The sequence below is a fragment of the Cryptomeria japonica genome, chromosome 5 (assembly GCF_030272615.1).
Source record: "Cryptomeria japonica chromosome 5, Sugi_1.0, whole genome shotgun sequence".
In the NCBI taxonomy this organism is placed as follows: Eukaryota; Viridiplantae; Streptophyta; class Pinopsida; order Cupressales; family Cupressaceae; genus Cryptomeria; species Cryptomeria japonica.
In genome coordinates, this window is record NC_081409.1 from 58,591,987 (window position 1) to 58,612,284 (window position 20,298).

Sequence of the window (20,298 nt, forward strand, 5' to 3'; positions counted from 1 at the left end):
GTGAACAACAAATGATTGCACTATCCATTCTTATTGAAATCTCCAATGAAGTCAATGAGGCAAAAGATGGAGGGAAAACAAAGAGGAGCTTAGGAGGCCACCATTGGAGTTTATTATCCAACAATATCCCACTTGAAGTCCAACCATTATTGCAAGTCACTCATAGATATTCCACTTTAGTAAAATTTTTAATTTTAGCTTTTTGTAAAAATAGATTTTAAATTTTTGAAAAGGTTACTACGATCTATTTTGCCTCCAACATAATTGTGTCAAGACAACTTGTCAAGGTTTGTGAGACACTTTCTAACATGGTCATCAGACCCAATTGGACCATATGAAGGCAATCTAGCACTACCAAGGCAACAATTGTTAAGCAAATGATCGTAGATCTAACATTTGGTGGGTTATGTTTAAAATCTCTTCATTTTCATTGAGCATGATATATTATACTAACATGGATAGACCTTGTTCAAGTGAGATATATGATTGCATTGAGTTAATAATTGAGAAGATTGAAGCCATCATAAATGCAAAATAGTAAATCTTGAAGAAATTTTCTTGAAAGAACTACACAAAATTATTAAATAGAGATGGAACAAAATGACCTCTCGGCTACATTTTTTGGCGTTTGCATTGAGCCAAATATTATAGTGATGAGCTCCTTTTTGTGTCAACAATAATTATCCCATACAAAGATGTTCAAGTTAGACAAGGGTGCAAGTTTTTTAGAGTAAATAGTGTCAAACGTTACATAACTAATTAGTAGTTAATCATTTCCTAAATTGACCTATTCACATTGGCTTAAGTTTACTTAGAGGTTATTTTAAAATTTGTCTCATGTCATGTGGTTGAGACATGTGTATCACCAAGTGAGACACCTATTACATGCACACTTGCCGCTTAGTAGAACACTTGTCAAGTAAGATAGCAAGTGATCCTTGGTTGGAGGGTAGTTAGTTGTTGTTTCCCACCATCCTACCTCTAGCACCTTGACTATATATGCAAGGTTTCTTTTGTACATTTCACACACTTCTATACAATCAATTGTGTCATTGCTTTCATCTATTTCGTTTTGCATACTATTGTTTTTTAACTATTGTAGAGCATATCGATGCTTGACTTTCGCAGCTCAACCAAGTGATATCATTCATCCAACTTTGATTTTGGCTCTCACAAAGGCAACACTTCACAAACTCATCATTGACCTTGCTATGTGGGATGCAGTGATGATTGTGTTTGCAGATTTTGTATGCTCTAGAAACTTTAGTATTGATGTTCATCCAAACAAGTATAAGGTCAATGCTCATAGTTGGTGGTACATCCATGATCAATCATTAACACACCACAATCAAAATTTTATTACATGCTTTATAAAAGATATTCTTTTACCTTTTAAGTTTCTTTTACATTTTATATTTTAAATTTTAAAATTTATAACTCTCAACTCTATAAATTTATTTTCATAAGTCATTACTTCATCTGCATTTGAGAGGTATTCAAATACACACTCCAACTAATCGGTTTTACTACACTCAAAAAAGGTAGAGGACTTGATGCATCAAAAAAGGTAGAGGACTTGATGCATGTGCCTTCAAACATGTGGCTCCTTTCACATAAACAAATTGGCTATGAAGAAGGTGACACAACAAAGTGGGATATCAAGACAAAACATATTACTTTAATGCTTCCACTTCTCACCATGCTACACTTGATTGTGAGGATGAGCCAACTTGAGATTGGTATTGCTAGTGCCAATGCCAATGTCAATGACATTGTTTGTGGTTCTTCTAATTTACTAGTACCTATATCATCTAATATGGATGACGATGATGATATTTTTTAAGACACATAGGATGATGCTTGATCAATGATGATTGATTGTTGATACTTGATATTATTATTTTTTAATTTTAATATATTTAATATATATCATGACATTGAAGCTTGACTAATTGACATTGTAATATTTATTTTTATTTTTATGATAATTTTGTTTATTATAATATATGATGCTGTATGATATATTTTGAAGTTAATTACTACTGCAAATATGTATATATTTTTTACTTTTATATATTTTTATATGAACAAATCCAAAATGAATCCAACCCCAATTCTTTAGCCAAACCTATAAACCAGAAGTTAAACCAACACCAAAAGCTGTAATTTAGTAAAATATAATATTTAAAAACTAGATATATCACATTCTGAACCCAAAAGAGTGAATACTGCATATGTCAGAAGTGTATTTTGTGTCGTTTGAAAAAAAAACGAAAAAACAGGAATACTTATTTTCAGATATGATATGTTAATGTTTGTAAATAGTGCATATTCTTTTAAGTGTAAAAAAACAAAGGAGCTTGTAAATAGTGCATATCAATAGGCGTCTATTATATTTTCCTTAAGTAATCCATAAAGCAATGGTAGACTAATTTATTTGCACTTCATTAAACAATACCTTGACTACCCTGAAAACATATCTAAAAATTGATTTGGGATCATCAAAAGAACTTTTCTCCTCGAAGAGACATAAATAGATAAATAAAACAAAACTTTGTACATGTAAGGAAAATATGAACTTAAATTAAAAACGGATCAACAATAGTCAAGAAAATAAATTTTTATTCAGAGATTGGAAGTATTATGGAAGATATGCCTGTTGCAAGCCTGTAGATGGACTTCCTAGAGACTCCAAGTTTAAATTCTTTTTACCATTCTGTTTTATTGAGCTTTTCACTACAGTTTATTTTTCGACGTGTAAGAATTTGCTTAATAATGATGAGACATTTTCTGATTGAACAGAACACACAAGACACTGGAGAGATATCAAAAGTGTTCATACTCATTGCAGGACTCCACTGCCATAGATCGGGAGTCACAGGTATTTATGGGCTATAAGTTTTGCATCTTAAAAAAGAATTTGTTGGGGATAAATTATTTGGATCGATCCTTTTAAAACATTTGTGGGCTAATCAAATGATTGTGTATAATATTATTTTGCTTTAATATAATATTTAAAGATATTGTTGAAATGTTCTCAAGGATAGCCTATGTTTCCTCAGATTGACTATTTATCTCTCTATATTTTAAAAATATTATTTAATGTGTGTAAGTCTTACAATATTGTTGAAGTGTATAAATTTTGCAGATTGTCTTTATAAGAATTGGTAGAGTAAGCTCAATATTTAGCATCATTATCTGTTTTACTTTTAGCAGCACTCAAAATTGATTATTATATTATTACATTCTAATAGTTTAAATTTACAAAAATCATAACATTAACTAATTAACTAATTACCCATCTATCGATTTATATAAACAATTTAAATTCATAGAAAACCATATCTATCTATACAACAATTTTTTCTTCAATCATCTAAATATAAAATGAAAAAAAAACAAAAAAAACCTTACCCACATCAAAACCAGGACCCTTCAACACGGTAGTAGACATGATTACATTGGGATGTGAAGTCTGACTCTTCATTTCATCTTCCCCATCTTTGTCCCTTAGTCTTCTGTTGAAGATTATTGTATAAATATGAGGGCAAAGCCCTATGTATGTAAGTTGCAATAATAATAATAAGATCTCTGCTATGCTTTCTTTCTGGTGGATGTAGCCAAATTGGTGAACCATGTTAAAGAATGTGTTGTGTATAATTTGTGTGTTCTTAATTTGTCTTTTGTTTTAACAATTGGTATTAGAGCGGTTACAAGATCCAGAGAGGGTAGGTTTTAAGGGCAGAGGATTCAGAACAGAGCAAGCAGTAGCCATGCCGAAGACAATGCTTCCATGTGTTGGTATATTTGTAAATCCCATCAAATCTATGGCTGTCATATTAAATTGATTGGTTCATGTGGGAACTTGTGTCACTTAAATTGGTTGGCTATTGCCTATTTTTGTGGCTCGAAGTTGGTGGTTGCAGGGCATCTATGTAGTCAGAAGGCGAGGACTATACGGTTTTAGACTTGGGTTCACCACAACTTAGTTACATACAAGCTAAAAGTGGGTAGATGGGATTCCCAGGCGTTTACCTCTTTCATGTAGCGAATGAATTTGAGCCCATGATTACCCAGGACACTTCCAACGGGATTCAAACTGGAAATGTCTGAAAAGGCAGTTTGTTCTTTCATCTTTTAGTCATGATTTTGAAAGAAATGGATTGCTCAGAAATCCCTGTGCAAAATCTTCGATGGACTGCGGTTAATACTTGGATGGAAGACGTTTTGAGGAAACACGAGGTTTTTTCAAAAAGATTTGGAATCGATGGTTTCCATTTATGTTATTGGCTAAAGGCTCAGGATGTCGCAAAGAACATTTGCAAGTTTACCCAAGGAGTGTTTGACACCATCACAAATTGGCGTAGTTCTTCGTGACTCCCATGGGACTGCTCAAGTCAAAAGTGTGACAGGCAGTAAAATCTTTTGAATTCTAAAAGCGCATGGCCTTGCACCAAACAAAAACAAAAAAAAACCAAAGGATTGTTGAATGAGAGGATGATTATAGAAAACGACGGCTTAATATAGTTATTTCCTCCAACAGAAATGACACCTGTTCATGGGGGATGAAACCTCAGATGTCATGGTTGGAATCTATGTGGATATTATGCAGGAAGAGGCCCAAAAACTAGAGGAGCTATGTGAGGGAGGCAACGGTTTATTTATGTGCTGTGATAAGGAAGGTGTGCAGTGAGATTGAGAAAAACCGCCAAGGGAAAGGTTGGTTTTGTGGCTGCGTGATGACTGCGAAGAATAAAAGATGAAGCCGTTGCGAAGTGAGTGAAGTGTTGAATCAAAGCAAAGAAAATTTAAGTTTGTCTTTGGCTATGCGTGGGGAAAGTGTAAAACAGAGTAGTTGGTCTGCGAAAAATGAAGAGACGTTTTGGTTGAAGACAGAGTATTGTTTTGTGTAAAGTTGTCTGAATTTGTAAATAGTAGAAGAACCTGTCTTGTATCAATTGATTGAGTATTTAGAGAAGATATATATAATGATCTACAAAATATTTCAACCAGTGGGAGATCCTCAAAGCCTATTGCGAGATGTTAGATTTGGTCCCAATTTTGCAGGGTATGGAGCAATTGCAGTTGTAATTATAATAATTGAGTGTGAAGTTGTTGGTATCAACTTACAGATTTTTTTTATGAGACCATGAATAGTTGGTGACACACTGCAGTGGAGTTTTTTTTTATTGGTAGTGAGATTTTTGCTGTCAGGAGATGTTCATCTTCGTGTGATTGGAGATGTTGATTCTTATATGCCATGGTAGGCTCTTGATTCTAGATTAGAGCGTTGGCATGATACAGGTTCTCTTGGTAAGTTATGCTTATTGGAGCATGTGGTCTTCATTTGTGAAGATGTAAGATCAAGTTGTCATGTTGTGTTCCCAGGTAATGCAGACGTGCAGTGGGAGTTTTGACATTGGTCTTTTCAGTGCTCTTAGTATCGAGTACATTGGTAGATTGACCATGGAGGTGCCTTTGAAAACTAAAAGTCTTGGGTGAGGCTAGAGTTCTTTTGGGTTTAGAGAATATTTGTTGAGATAGTATCTCTGTAGAGGTTTCAACAAGAAGATCGAGGAGCCTACACCTAGTGATGGACGTGAGTTCATTATAGAACTAGAGGAGATTGTTCTTGGAGAGAGTCATTGTGACTTGGTGTATCCTCGAGGAGCATTCTCATTCCCCACTCTTGGTCTACTCGGAAAATTTATCTCCTTGTAGGAGATGGTTGAGATGGTTCCTAGTTTTGGAATGATATGGAGTTTGATCTTCTTTGATTACAGGAACTTACATCCATGTTGGTTGGGTGTTGTTAATGCTTTCATTTGGGGAGGTAAAGGAGATCATACTTGGCACAACTGAGCACTTGGTGGTGTTGGTAGAAGGATGAGATATGGTTTGCATGGAAGTCTCTTCCTAGAGTTTTTGAAGTTATCTATTGTTGTTGTACTTTGTTGTTTTTTAACAGCAATATGTGATCTTTCCATGAGGACTTGGAGGATGTCAAGTGAGTTTTTGCAATAGGTTGGTTGCAGGTTGCAAGCCATTGTGATTTGATTATTGCCACACCTTTTATGTTAGTGCTGATTGGTAGATTTGAGTTATTTTGGTTAACATTGCTCATACAACATGTGGACTACTATATAAGTGTCTTCTAGTTTTTTGCACATCAACGGTTTTTGGTTGTTTTGTTGGAAGATGGGATTACACAAAATTGTTGTATGGGTTGGATATGTTGGCATGATTTCATTGATGCTGTATGGTTAGTTGGATGTGATTAGCAATTAGCTGTGGTTGCTATTCCATCTATGGTGATTGATTCCCAACTTGTTTATTACCATGGGATTTGGTGATTGTGTTTGGATATTGGTTGAGAATGGAAACCAGAGGATATACTTAAAGTGGGACGTTGTTCAAATGTGAAGTCGCAACATCAGTCGAACTTCAAGTGGGAGATTGTTGGGATGTGAAGTCCGACCCTTCATTTCATCTTCCCCATCTTTGTCCCTTCGTCTTCTATTGAAGATTATTGTATAAATATGAGGCCAAATCCCTATGTATGTAAGCTGCAATAATAATAAGATCTCTGCTCTTCTTTCTGGTGGACAACAAACCCTGAGGAAGAACAACGAAGATATGTAGAAGAGTAGGCAAAGAAGGTGACAGGGAAGTAGCCCCGTCCTTTGCTGAGCCACAAACAATGCCAACAAAATTTGATTTTTCTTATGTATTTATGACTTTCAGTATTGATCTTGTAAGCTTGTTCATTATAATGCTGATATGATATCAACCATTAAGTTTTGAAGTGTAAAAGGGATTTAACTAATTCTAATTATAATGTTCCTCACTTTTCAATAATATGTAAAGATATTGAAAGATATCATTTTCTAAGTATCCAGATATTTAGAATTATTTAAATTTTAAATAAAAATATAATAAATTTGATATTTATTGACATGTTATTCAGACCAATAAAATTATTTATTTTAATATTCATTTAAATTCTTTTACTAAGGAGCTATTTTATTTTTCAATAATAATATAAAAAGTCATAAAAAAATTCTCAAATATTAAAAACAAAATTGAAAAATAAAACTTATTAATTTTAATTTTACAAATAATTTTATTTTTCTACATGAATATCAGTTTTAATATTCATCTAAATAATGTTTTTTTTTCTCAAATATATGTTAGTTGTGTTTTAGTTTTATCGATTGTCATAGTTTTTGTAACTCTTTATTATTCAATTGTTTCTCAACCAATTAGAACTATGTTTTTCAGGGATCTATTCAAATGAATTATTTTAGGCTAAGTTTTTAGGTATTAGCATGTTTTTAGGATTCAACCCTAATCCTTACTCCAAGCTTGATCCTAGAATAGTAAATTTAATCATAAATAGTAGTCTTGAATTCCTTACAAATTTGTTTATAATCTTAAAATTGAAATATTATTAGTAATTATTGAAATATTATTAGTAATTGTCATTAGGCTTAGGCTTGTACTATTACAATCCGTTGCACTAATTTTTTAAAAGTTAAGATGCTTTATACTTTAAATTCTATACAATTTGCAGCAAAGAACCTCTTCTTTCTTATAATTAATAATAGTTATGTTAATATAATATAGTAGCTATGTAATGCTATCAGGTTTTCAATCACACTCTTAGTGTGATTCATCATCAAGATGAGAGTTTAAAGGAAATGTTTTTTTTTACATCAATGTTTTGAATCACACTAAAGCAATATGTTAATTAATTACCAACCAAACATAATTCTATGAAATGATGAAAGACCAATTTAATACATTAATTTAATTAGATCCATGTTAAAAAATTATAATTTCAGTAAAACACATTTAACTTTTATAAACATAGCTATAAAACAAGTCTTTTTTATGTCCATATGAAAGTACACACGCCACGAGCCAATTTTTCAAGATGTGCAGAATATCTAGTTATAGTAGATGTGTTAACATCTATATTATTACACTACTTATATATTTATTTACTATAAATTGAAGAGAGAGAAAGAGCATCGTTAAGGTGATATTCACCCTGCCACAAAGCATTAAGTTTCTCTGTGCTGTTCCATTAGGACAACCCGACCTATCTCAAAAGAATCTAGCAGTGTGTGGCCAACATGCATGATGGAATCCAATTCAAAATGTGAATTATTAACAATAACAAAACTTATGTGCTCATGCATCACATAATTAATATATTTTTTCATTACTAAATATATCTTGAAAGATCACTCACTCAACCCAACTAATATATTTATTCATGAAAAAAATATCAATATATACGACATAGAATGCCCTAACTATCTTACTATAACATCTTGACATTCTACAATATGAATAAAATGATATCCTGAAATAAAGCCCATGTTGAAATAAATTCAATAATATAATTTTAAATATTAGCAATCATTGAATAGTATTCCACAAAAGCTACTCCATATCCCAGCATATTTTCTAAATCCTTTAAATACTAAACGAGTTAGAAAATAAAGGTCTTACTTAATTTGTAATATTTCTAATTCTAGGAAGTCCTATGCCTGCCAGCTGCATAGTTTATCTTTCGAGAATAATTTTCAAGGGAGGGATGGAAGGGGCGGATGTTGGAACCATTCTTAGGATGTCCAGCATTAAAATTAAACACTCCCTGGATCGTTTTCTTAACAAAAAAAAAGAAAAAGAGAATTCAAATAGTCTAGGTGCCACACAGTGCTATGCAGTGACATCTGTTGCGCATGGGATTTACAATCTTTGTTGTTACAATTATGTGGAAAATATTCTGTGGCCTGAATGGAGGCTTTGTGATTTAATTGTCTTTTGGTGGCCCTCTCTCTGTGCTTGGGTCGTAGGCAAACTATTTGCATCTGATACCAGCCTCTACATCAGGCACTTCTTCCCAATTTTATTTTCTTGATGTCTCATTTCACAAGTTTTTGGGCTCAAATAAAGTATGAGTATAGCCTTGGAAGTAAGTATCTTTATTATGTTGGGATTAAACTCTATTTTTCTGCATTGCTTAGAATTTAACCTTTGGAAATATTTTTCTGCACTGCCCAGGCTTGTATGAATTTTCTGCATTGCTTGGGCAGTGCCTTAATTAAGATTTGAATTTTTTTCAACAAATTAATTTCTTTTTTCTTTTCTTCTGATGAAATGTAGCTTCTATTGGGTCTTTTGGTTGGGTTTTAATATTACAACCTAGACCTCTGTAGGAATGAAACCACTATCAAATGTGAAATATTTTCCAATTTTTATAGTGATTGAGTTTGCAATGTATCATATTGTGAACTGTATAACACATTGTTATTTTTTCCATTATGTTTAAGGAAGAACTCATCACATCAATAATTATGCTTAGCAGAAGCTTCAAATTTAACTAGAAGATAAGGCTATTTAAATTGACACCTTATTTTGGTATCTAAATCTTTATTTAACATGAATAGGAATGGATTTCCTTCCTCACTCTATCTACATTTCTCAAATATCATAGGTTAATTGGATAAACATCTACATAATATTCTAACCTAATAATTCATAATTTCCTTTGACCTCAGCTCTCCATTAAATTAATATCTCAAGGTTATCTAGTTTACTTGATATAAATTCTATCAATCCCATCTAAATTTCAAATTTTATCTTCTTAAATCACAGGAAAACCTTCCTAGTATCAATACTTCTCATCACAGAACATTTATTAAGAAGCAAGTTGTAATTGTTTGGCATCAGCGCCCACACTCAGCAACTTTCATATAATTTCTTAATAGCATGACTCGACAAGTAGAAAGTAAGGCAATATTAAAAGTTCAGATTGGTATTATCAAACCATAAACAGATTGGTATTATCAAACCATAAACATTTGAAGATTTATGTAATGGCCCAACCAGCTCCCGACATATTCATCCATATGGGTTGTAGTTTTAACAAAAAATTTTAAGTTGAAAACTATAATCTATTGATCCAGGGCGCCCATTGTGGTAAGTAGCATCTTGGAAATTAGTAAAATACAATTCATGAGATTGGTCCTTATTTTCTACGAATAAAAGATAGAATATCTCATAAGCCAAGTCTGTAGTAAGTGTTAAGTTCTTGAAGTGGTAGAAGCAATGATATGTTGGAAGGTTCTTGTAATAATGTCATTAATGATAATTATTGGATAGTGATGCAAGTATGCAATTGAAAATGGAATTAGTAATGTCAAAGAATGCAATTGTAGTTTTTAAAGATGGATTCTAAATTAGATTTTTAATAGTTTTGATAAATTTTCATAGATTGTCTAGAAGTTTTTTTATTGGTAATGCAGTGAACTGTTGTATTTTTAAAGATTGCAACTTCTATAAAATATTGTCTTATTGTATTGTTTATACAGATCAAAATGTAACCTTTATTTAGAGGTAAATTATGATGTAATTGTTTTGAATAAATTGTCTAATTTTAAATCTACAATAATAATATTATAATTCATAAAAGAACCTCAATTCTGAAATTGTAGAAAGTTACAAGCATATTTACTAATCTAAAATGACTAATAAAATATTCTAGTAACCTGGTAAATTCAATCATGTAGTGTTCAGCTACATCAATCAAAATAATTGAATAATATTGCTTGTTGGGAAGCAAACCTAAAACCAAATAATCAATTATAATTACTATTTTAAAAATTAAAAAACATTTTTTACATTGCACTTTATATTTTAGAACTTTTTACATTTAATATCTTCTTATATAAATTCAACTTCTTAAAGTATTCATATTCCCACCACTTTTAAAAAGTAGATATGAATGGCAATGCAAATTTTTCGACACATATATAAACAATATAATTTTACTTACTTATATATTGTTCTATACAGAATTGGCACTTCGAAGTAGCTAATTTAAGGCACCAACATGCAGAATTGGAGCGGATAAAAAAGTATGCTTTTTCCTTACATAATTTATTGTTATTATAGGTATACTCATTATTCTCGCAATAACAATCAATAGAAGATATTTAAAAAGCTTAATTTTCATAGGAAATTTATAATATATTTAATTGAAATTTAATAAAATAAATTAAAATTTTCTGTTTCTAATTTTATGTTTTAATTTTTTAATTATTGTAAATATTTTTAACATAATAATTTATTATATAGAACTATATTATATTTTACATATTTTTTAATACAATTTTAAATAAAAAATTTGGTCATTTCATTTAATTAAAGATGTATATTGCAGACATTTATCAGGAGAAGATCTTCATGACTTAAGTATTCAGTATTTGCAACAACTTGAGGATGATCTAGATAAAGCCTTACTTAAAGTACGAAGAGAAAGGGTAAGTTATTGAAGTATTATTCAAACTTGTTTATTAATATGTTTGTTTACATTCTTATACCCTTTATTATATATTGTAGGTTATGATATCATTATATCTTGTTAATCCTTAAATTATAAGCTGTTTCTTCTTACAATGTTAAATCTTATTGAAATTATTTAATATTTTTAATGGAAGAAAAAGTGATTAAAAAATTATAATTTATTTGTAGAAAAAAAAGTTTAATAGTTTTAGTTTAATGGGTTAAGTTTAATTGATTTAAGCATAGGATGTTTATGGTAATTTGACATGTAGATGACAGATAAATACATGCATGTTTCAGTTTCTGTATAAGTATTAGTTTATTACTCTGAATCAAATAGAATTATTGCCACTTGTTTCTAAATATATGAAACAGATACATCTTTTAGAATATAAGTTTACTAGTTTTTATGCAAATGAATTATACTTAGATTTCAATATTAGATCTAAGATGAACATATTAATTTTGATATTTAAGATTGAATGCAAGATATATGAAATGGTATAGACATGATTTTTTTATGACATAACATTAGAGTTTACATATAATGACTAATTGAAGAGGGATTGCGTTAAGTCTATAATTAATTTCAAATTTAAAACTTTGGAAATCAGATCCATACCAGAATTAGACATGTGAGTAGCCAAGATAAAAAAAATGCAAGAGATGATAAATTTTGGAGATTTTTTTAAGATTAGATTAAGCATGTTAAAAAACAATCTCTCTAGAGAGCTGCAATAGAAAATTTCGAACACAAATAAAATTGCTTGTTCAATCATCCAAGACTCAGAATGTTACCCGGCAGCAAAAATAACAATGCAGAGAACAGAAATTTCGAACAGCATAGAAAAGCTCATCCAAAGCTTTGAAATGCTGCTCCTCAACAACAAAATCAAGCCACGGATAGCTGCTCTACAACCTTGTGAGAAATCATTGCCCAGAACTCTTAAGCATGTCATTGCACATGGTGAATAACTGCTCACATACGTTGACACTCATCCAGAAAGAAACCTCCAGGTAAGGTACCACAATGTATGGAAGTCTTAAATCTGCACCAAGATACATCCATCAAACCATTCAGTGAACCGTTTAGATCAACCTTGCTGCCCCTCTGGTAGTCTTGAATTTTATATTTTGCTTGAAATGAACCGAGTTGAACTTGCAAATCCTCGAATGTCTTTTTGAACTCAGGATTGGCCTGAACAATAGACTGAAGGATAGTGCTATAAGGTGAGAAGTTCGCTTAATGATCACGAATTTGATCCATGAAGGGAGTGAAAGTGTGTGAGAAGGCAGCTATGCATGAAAATCTCTAAATGTACTTAAGGTCTGAGTAATAACATTGTGATATAAGGAGAGCCCCAATAGAGTTCTTCTCCAACAACAAGCTTGAGGAAAGAAAGCAAGGAAATGGAGAAAAGAAAATTTCAAAGGCGTTGAACATGAGAACAAAGCTTGAAGAGGTGGTCTCTATGATGGTAAGTTTTTTGGGCTGAAAATATGGTTTCTCTCACCCTCTTTGGGTGATGGAGCCTCAAAAACTGCCATAACCCTTATCTATTTCGGCTGGACAAAGGTCTTTGTCGAAATATGTTGATAACAATATTGTTTGTTCTCTAAGGAATGATTCTGGGGTTGCGGTTTCTTCTCTAAGGAATGGTGAGTTGGCTGATTCTTCTTCCCATTTTTTTTTGGAGTTTAATTCTTGTAATCTGGGTATGGAAGTTTCTTCGTAGGCTGGGATCATGGACTTTCTTCTTAGGCTGGGATCATGGACGGTCATGAGTTTGGTTCAAACCTTATGGAGAAGGGTGTCGTTCCTTCATCCCTTGCTGCTGATTCTGAGTATGTCTCCTAGTAGGAGGCTGCCAATATAATTAACATACATTATTATGTCTCAAATCAAAATACTAAATTAGAGAACAATTAGTATTCATAATGCAATTCATAGCTGCTATACTGAAACCCTAATCCTTATTTTTTTCCTAATCATCAACCTTCGTGGAAGATGGGGAATTGCTTGTTAGGTGCTAGGAAAACCATTCTCCACAAATGGGCCCAAGGGTTTCAAGAACACCCGTCCATACCACCTCTTGAACTCCCTAAGGGTTTCAGGAACACCCGTCCATACTACCTCTTGGGACTTACATATTTTGGGAGGTATTACAACCGCCTTTACTAACAAAACCAATCTATCCTCAATCAATCTGATTGCAACACTCGAATACAGGAATATGTTAACATTAATGACAACACATCATTCTAGCAAACTTCTCAGCAATATCTAGCATATACTTTATGCCTCGAGTGAATTCATATGTATACTTCATGCTCTATGCATTACGTGTATTCATGTGTACACTTCATGCTTTACATGTATTTATACCTTAAGTGTATACTCCATGTTTTACGTAGATGCTTCTTACCTTATGTGCTTCATTCTTTACACCTTATGTGTATTTAGATGTATGACTCATGTCTTATGTATTCGTGTGTATGCTTCATACTTGAAATATTAGATTCATACATAAAGTGTTTACTCTAAAGTGTTTACTCTGTATGTGTTTCATATGTATGCTTTGCGCCTCTATGTGATGTGTACGCTTCATACCTTACGTATATTTATGGTCATTGTTTCATGCTTTTCTTATGCTTATGCTTCAAGACTTACATGAATACTACAAGCCTTGTGTGTATTTGTGCAGTTACTTTATATTTTCCATGTGTTTATGACCATGCTTCATGTGTATCCATGGATGTGCTTTGTATCTTATGAAATTGCTTCATGTATTTTCAGCGTGAATGCTTTTTGTCTTGAATGGATGATTCATATCTTACATGTTCCAACGTGATTACTTCATGTGTGTGTGTTCCTTGAATATGCCTAATATGCCTTATGAGTTCTTATAAATGTTTAAGGACTATACTCTAAATGGGGTGCATGTTTTAAATCACCCTAGGACCATCGTTTGCAAACGTGAGTCTCATACTCATAATAACATGGGAAGGACAACATAGGGACTATTGAAACCCATAGGAAGGAATAATGTGTGAGAGTAAAATTGCTCAAATTGTGGAGTGATAATATAAGAACTTGATGAGTGAAAACTTTTCTTAATATTACAAGTCCTCAAGGGTTAGTTAAAGATCCTTACATTGAGAAGACTTAGTTAAAACGATCATTGCTTGAAGACAAGCAATTTCAGGAAAGGCTGACTATCATGACCTTGCCACAGAGAAAGATAATATAAATCAGAAAATCATCTTATAAAATAAGATTTCATGATTTTATCTCAAGAGAAGATGTCGGCAGCAAGTTACATCCACCATAGAGCTATTCTAATCCACGTTTAGAATAGTAGGGTGCTGATCGGATTCCCGAGGAAAGGATATGATCACGTATAAAATATTCAAGGACACAGAATTCACGAATGAGTGTCTTGAATCATCTCTTCATTATCCAATCCATTTATAGCTAAGTAACTATTTTTTACCAGCTATTGTTTTTTTGGATTTGATTGTGTAGTAACTATTTTATAAAAAATGCTTCCTTTGACTTTAAGATGCTTGTCTGGATGAAAGGCTAGATAGGGTGTCATTTATTTGGCACATACTGTACTTCCATTTTCCTAGTGGTATCTTCATTGTGTACCTAGAAGTAGGAAGTATGTTGGATAGTGCTAGCTTTTGAGATGACAAAAATTGACTCTACTCATAGTCTTAGAGAGAATTTTACCTCTCTAAACATCTTGTTTGAGGAGAGAATGAATTTCCCAATGTATGAGGATTTCAAAATTGCACTTATGGTTTTTGAGGACTAACCCCTAGAGCATGAGGATGGGTTGGGTTGGGGACTAGACCATTATTACTAGGGTTCTTGGCTTTTTGATTCAGTTCTGTAGACTAAACCTCTTCTTTTTTTTGCAAGAGGTGGAGACCTAGGAGTGGTTAAGTGATAGATTTAGAATGGGGACCAAAACACAATCCTTTTTTATTTTGCTATAACCAATGATTATGCTTAGAAAAGATATTGTACAATATCAAGATGAATCCTGTGTGATTTACTCTTTCAGCATACTTTCATAGGAGGGCTTCCCACAAAATATTCTATTAAAGAAAAATTCTCTAACCAATGGTTTGCTCTATCAAATTCTAGAATTGGAATAACCACATCCAAGATTGATTTGATGGACATACTCTGAAACATCTTGAAGATAAACTTCTTGTCAAATCTCTTGAACGGGGATGCCATTGTCATACATTGTTGAACCTTCAACTCTAGTAGCAATTGTGGATTTACAAAAGATGTGGTGGTCTGCACGATGCCAAAGTAAACATAGAAAAAATAAGGTCTAACTCTTGCTTTAAAAGATATAATATAACATGCAGAAAATATTTATAGACAACCAAAATCTTGATTAATATTAATTGGAATTCACGAAAGTGAGGAAATTATTTTTTTAATATTAATATTTTGTTATTGTTGCATGTGGTCCATGGGACTCGGGATGCAATAGATTGTTGGTTTATTTAATCTAACAGACATTGGTCATATTAAAAAATTCAAATAACATTTCTTAGTTCTTTGTTTTTTCTACTATGGCAACTAATTATGCAGCAAATCATTGCATCGAAGTGCAACTCCAAAATAGAGTTACGGGAGGAGAAACATGTGGTCGCTATTGAGATACATGTGTCTCGACCTTGCAATTTCCAGCAAATAGTTCCAAAAGTAGTTAGGAGGTTTCCTATGTGTCGGTGCCTTGGAAAAAGGTATTTGAGTTGTCAAAAGATGCCTTATCCATAGTATAATTTAGGAGGGCCATTTTTAGAGATTATATGACACATTTCATGTTAGTTATGAGAGTCAAAAATAGGGGATGAGAGTTTGGATGTGATTAACTATTTTTAACCTAGTTTTCTTATCTTGGAAAAACAAATGTCAAGGGTGGGCAACACGTTTCATGGAGGTTTTGCCCATGGTATTGTAAAACCACAAATGGTTTGCAGGTTGTAAAATTCCTATATAATGAGGGCTTGGGGAGGAGTTTGTATGATGGAGTTTGGTTTGCAAGGCTGGGTGCTAGAAGGATGCTAGTGAAGTCTCCCCGAGCTTGAGTTGAGGTGATGCTCTTGTAAGAACTTGCATTGCAAATGTATTGTAATCTCTTGTTGATCTGTTAATATATTATTCAGGTTTTAGAGTGTGGGGTTTTTCACCCGTATGGGTTTTCCCCACGATAATCATTGTGTTATGTGTTTACTGTTTTATTTCTACTCTATGTGCTTCTTGTGATCTTTGTAATAGTTAAGTTGAAATTTGCATAATCGTTCTCTCAAGATTAGCGTAGGAAGTGTTTCCGCACACCTTTGCTTCCTTACAAGTGGTATTAGAGTCTGGCCAGTTTTGGTTCTATTTGTTGGGTACAGGGTTTTTTGAGCTAATCAAGGTTTGAGTGGGAGCTTGTGCAGAGTATTTCATTTCTGTATTGCACGATTGTAAAGATGGCAAGCATATCAGGGAGGATTGATGTAGAAAAATTTTCTGGCACAAACTTTGAAATGTGGAAGCTGAAGATGGAAGATTTGTTGATTGATCGAGATCTATGGGATGCGGTGGATGAGAAAAAGTCGAGGCTTGCAGATCCGACTTTAGTTGCACAATATGATGTAATAGATAGAAAAGCTAAAGGTCTCATAAGATTGTGTCTTGCAGACTCAATTCTGATTAATATCCACGAAGAATCTACTACGAAGAAGCTTTGGAAGAAGCTAAGTGAGATCTACCAAGCAAAATCACTTGTGAATAAAATTTTCTTGAGGAAGAAATTCTACTCCTTGAGAATGGAAGAAGGTGGACGAATTTCTGAGCATCTGGAAAGTTTTAATATGTTGGTGACTCAGTTGATCTCAGTAGGGGTACCAATGGATGAAGAAGAAAGGTGCCAAATCTTGCTATGTTCGTTGTCAAACTCATGGGATAGCCTTGTGATGGCTATAGGGAGCACTACAGTTGTCTTGAAGATGGAGGATGTTGTTGGTTCTCTACTTTCTAAGGAGATGAGAAGGAAGGTCTCTCTGAATGCCAAAGAGGCTTTGAGTGTTAGAGGAAGACCAAAAGAAAGAGGCAAGAATGAAAAGCAGAATGGCAGTTCTAAGTTCAAGAATAAGGGGAGATCAAAATCTCCTGGTAAGTCCAAGGCAATTTGCTGGAATTGTGGAAAGCCCAGACATTTCCGAAAGGACTATAAATAAGAAAAGAAGAAAAAGAAGAAGCAAGATTCTGATTCTGAGTCCGAGAAGGAAGATGGAGATGCTTTTATTGAAGCCTTGGCCACTTGTGCAGGTGACAATGCACGGTTGATAGACTCAGGTGCATCTTTCCACATGACTCCTATTAGAAACTGGTTTAGTAAGTATGAAAAATTTAATGGTGGTAAGGTGTATCTAGGTGATAACTCCTTTCTTGATATTGTTGGTCGAGGAAGTGTTCATGTTAAATCTTCAGATGGTAGAACTAGAGGATTTGATGGTGTCTTGCATATCCTGGGACTAGAAAGAAATTTGTTATCTGTTAGCAAACTAATAGATGCGGGTGTGCATGTACAGTTTTATGAAGCAGGGGTGAAAATGGTGATAGCAAGAGGAAGCAGAATGGGTACATTATACCAACTTGATGCATGCAAAATTGAGTGCAATAGCACTTCTGATAAGACTGTGATAAAGACTATGTTGGAAAAGGAGAGGGTGTCTCTTTCAGCAGATGGTCATGGTTTTTGGGTACCCAAGGGTGCTTTGTCTACCGAATCAAAGTTGCCTGTAGAGAAGACCATGTTGTGGCACTAGAGACTCGGTCACATAGGTGAGAAGGGTCTACGAACTTTGAAAAATAAGAACCTTGTTAATGGATTGAATGATTGCAGTCTTGAATTTGATTTTTGTGAGCATTGTATTTATGGAAAACAAAACCACATTCAGTTTTACTCCAGTTCTTATAAGTCTTCAAGTGTTTTGGATCTAATCCATTCGGATGTATTTGGTCCAGTTGATGTTTCTTCTATTGGTAAATCAGTTTATTATGTTTCTTTCATTGATGATTTCAGTAGAAGAACATGGGTTTATTTTCTTAAGAGTAAAGCTGAAGTTTTCAGTCATTTCAAAGAATTTAAAGCAATGGTTGAGTTGCAGACTGGAAAGAAGATAAAATGTTTAAGGACAGATAATGGCGGTGAATATTGCTCCAATGATTTTGACACATTTTGTTAGGATTGTGGTATTAAGAGACAAAAGACAACTCCGTATTCTCCACAATAGAATGGAGTTGCAAAAAGAATGAACAGGACCTTGATGGAGAAGGCTAGGAGTATGCTTAGTGGTGCTGGTCTAGAATAGAAGTTTTGGGCTGAAGCTGTAGCCACTGCCTGCTACCTGATAAACAGGTCTCCTAAATCAGCTCTTGTTGATAAAACGACAATGGAAGCGTGGTCGGGCCACAAGCCTTCACTTAGTCATCTGAGAGTTTTTGGTTGTGAGGCATATGCTCATGTGCCAAAGGAGAAGTGGACAAAATTGGATAACAAAGTTGTTAAATGTATATTCATTGGATACAGTTATAGTGTGGAAGGATACAAGCTTTGGGATCCTGTTGCACAAAAGGTATTTTATTCCAGAAGTGTTATTTTTAGAGAAACTAAGTCTTCTTCTGTTATAGTGCAGCCAGAACAAAAGGAAGAAAGAAAGATGTGATTCAACTGCCTGCTACACTTGAAAAAGTTGAATCGAGTCCCTTAGAAAGACAGGAAGTTGATGAGAGCTCTACGAGTTTTGAATTATCAGAGGAAGAAGAGGAACGTGAACTTGAACCTGAACTTGTTCGAAGGTCTACTAGACAAAGGAAACCACTTGAAAGGTATGGATATTCTCTTGATGATTGGAGATGAACCGAAATCTGTAGAAGAGGCTCTTGGTATGAATGATTCAGAGTCCTGCAAAATTGTCATGGATGAAGAGATGACAGCTCTTAAGAAGAATGACACATGGGACCTTGTACCATTGCCTGAAGGACGAAAGCCTGTTGGTTGCAAATGGGTGTTCAAAAAGAAGATAGGTTCAGATGGATGAATTGAGAAGTACAAAGCACATTTGGTTGCAAAAGGTTACTCCCAGGTTGAGGGAGTAGATTATGGTGAGATTTTTTTCTCCTGTAGCCAAAATGACATCCATTCGTTTATTGCTTTCTATTGCAGCAACTTATGATCTAGAGATCGAGAAAATGGATGTGAAAACAACTTTCCTTCATGGAGATTTGGAGGAATAAATTTATATGACACAACCAGAGCACTATGGGGGTAAAGGTAAAAGTAATTTGGTCTATAAGTTGAAGAAATCCTTGTATGGTTTAAAATAGAGTCCTAGGATGTGGTACTAGAAGTTTGATACATATGTATTGAGTTTGGGGTTTGTGCGGTTTAAATTTGATCACTGTATATATTTCAAATCTGATGGTGATCGTTTCCTGGTTATTGCCTTGTATGTTGATGACATGTTGTTTATTGGGAAAGGAAAAGGTTTGATTGCATAATTAAAATCTCAACTGTTGGTGAAATTTGATATGAAAGATCTTGGTGCAGCGAGACACATTCTGGGAATGGAGATTGTAAGAGATAGACAAAACAAAAAGATTTGGCTAGGCCAAAGTAAATATGTTGGTACTATTCTGAGAAGATTTAATATGCAAGATTCTAGACCATTGAGTGTTCTTGTTACAATGGGAACAAAGATTTCTAGTTCACAGTGTCCTACATCCCCATTGGAGATGGATGAGATGAGTCGAGTACCATACCAGAGTGCTATTGGAAGTTTGATGTATGCTATGGTAACCATCCTTCAGACCAGTTGACATCAATGACAACTTAGTGCCAAGTTACTCAGCTTCAGCAG

The 20,298-nt window shown here is 33.5% G+C and overlaps 1 protein-coding gene across 3 annotated transcripts in view; it reads left to right on the plus strand.

Annotated features, from left to right (window-relative positions):
• The window catches only part of LOC131032727 (truncated transcription factor CAULIFLOWER D), a 172,861-nt gene that overhangs the window by 92,974 nt on the left and 59,589 nt on the right, over window positions 1-20,298 (plus strand). For all 3 annotated transcript variants that reach the window (XM_059221234.1, XM_057963767.2, XM_057963765.2), the window contains exons 2-4: window positions 2,803-2,881; window positions 10,870-10,931; window positions 11,237-11,336. In XM_059221234.1, coding sequence (XP_059077217.1) covers window positions 2,803-2,881; window positions 10,870-10,931; window positions 11,237-11,336 — 241 coding nt within the window. The remainder of the gene's footprint in view (window positions 1-2,802; window positions 2,882-10,869; window positions 10,932-11,236; window positions 11,337-20,298) is intronic.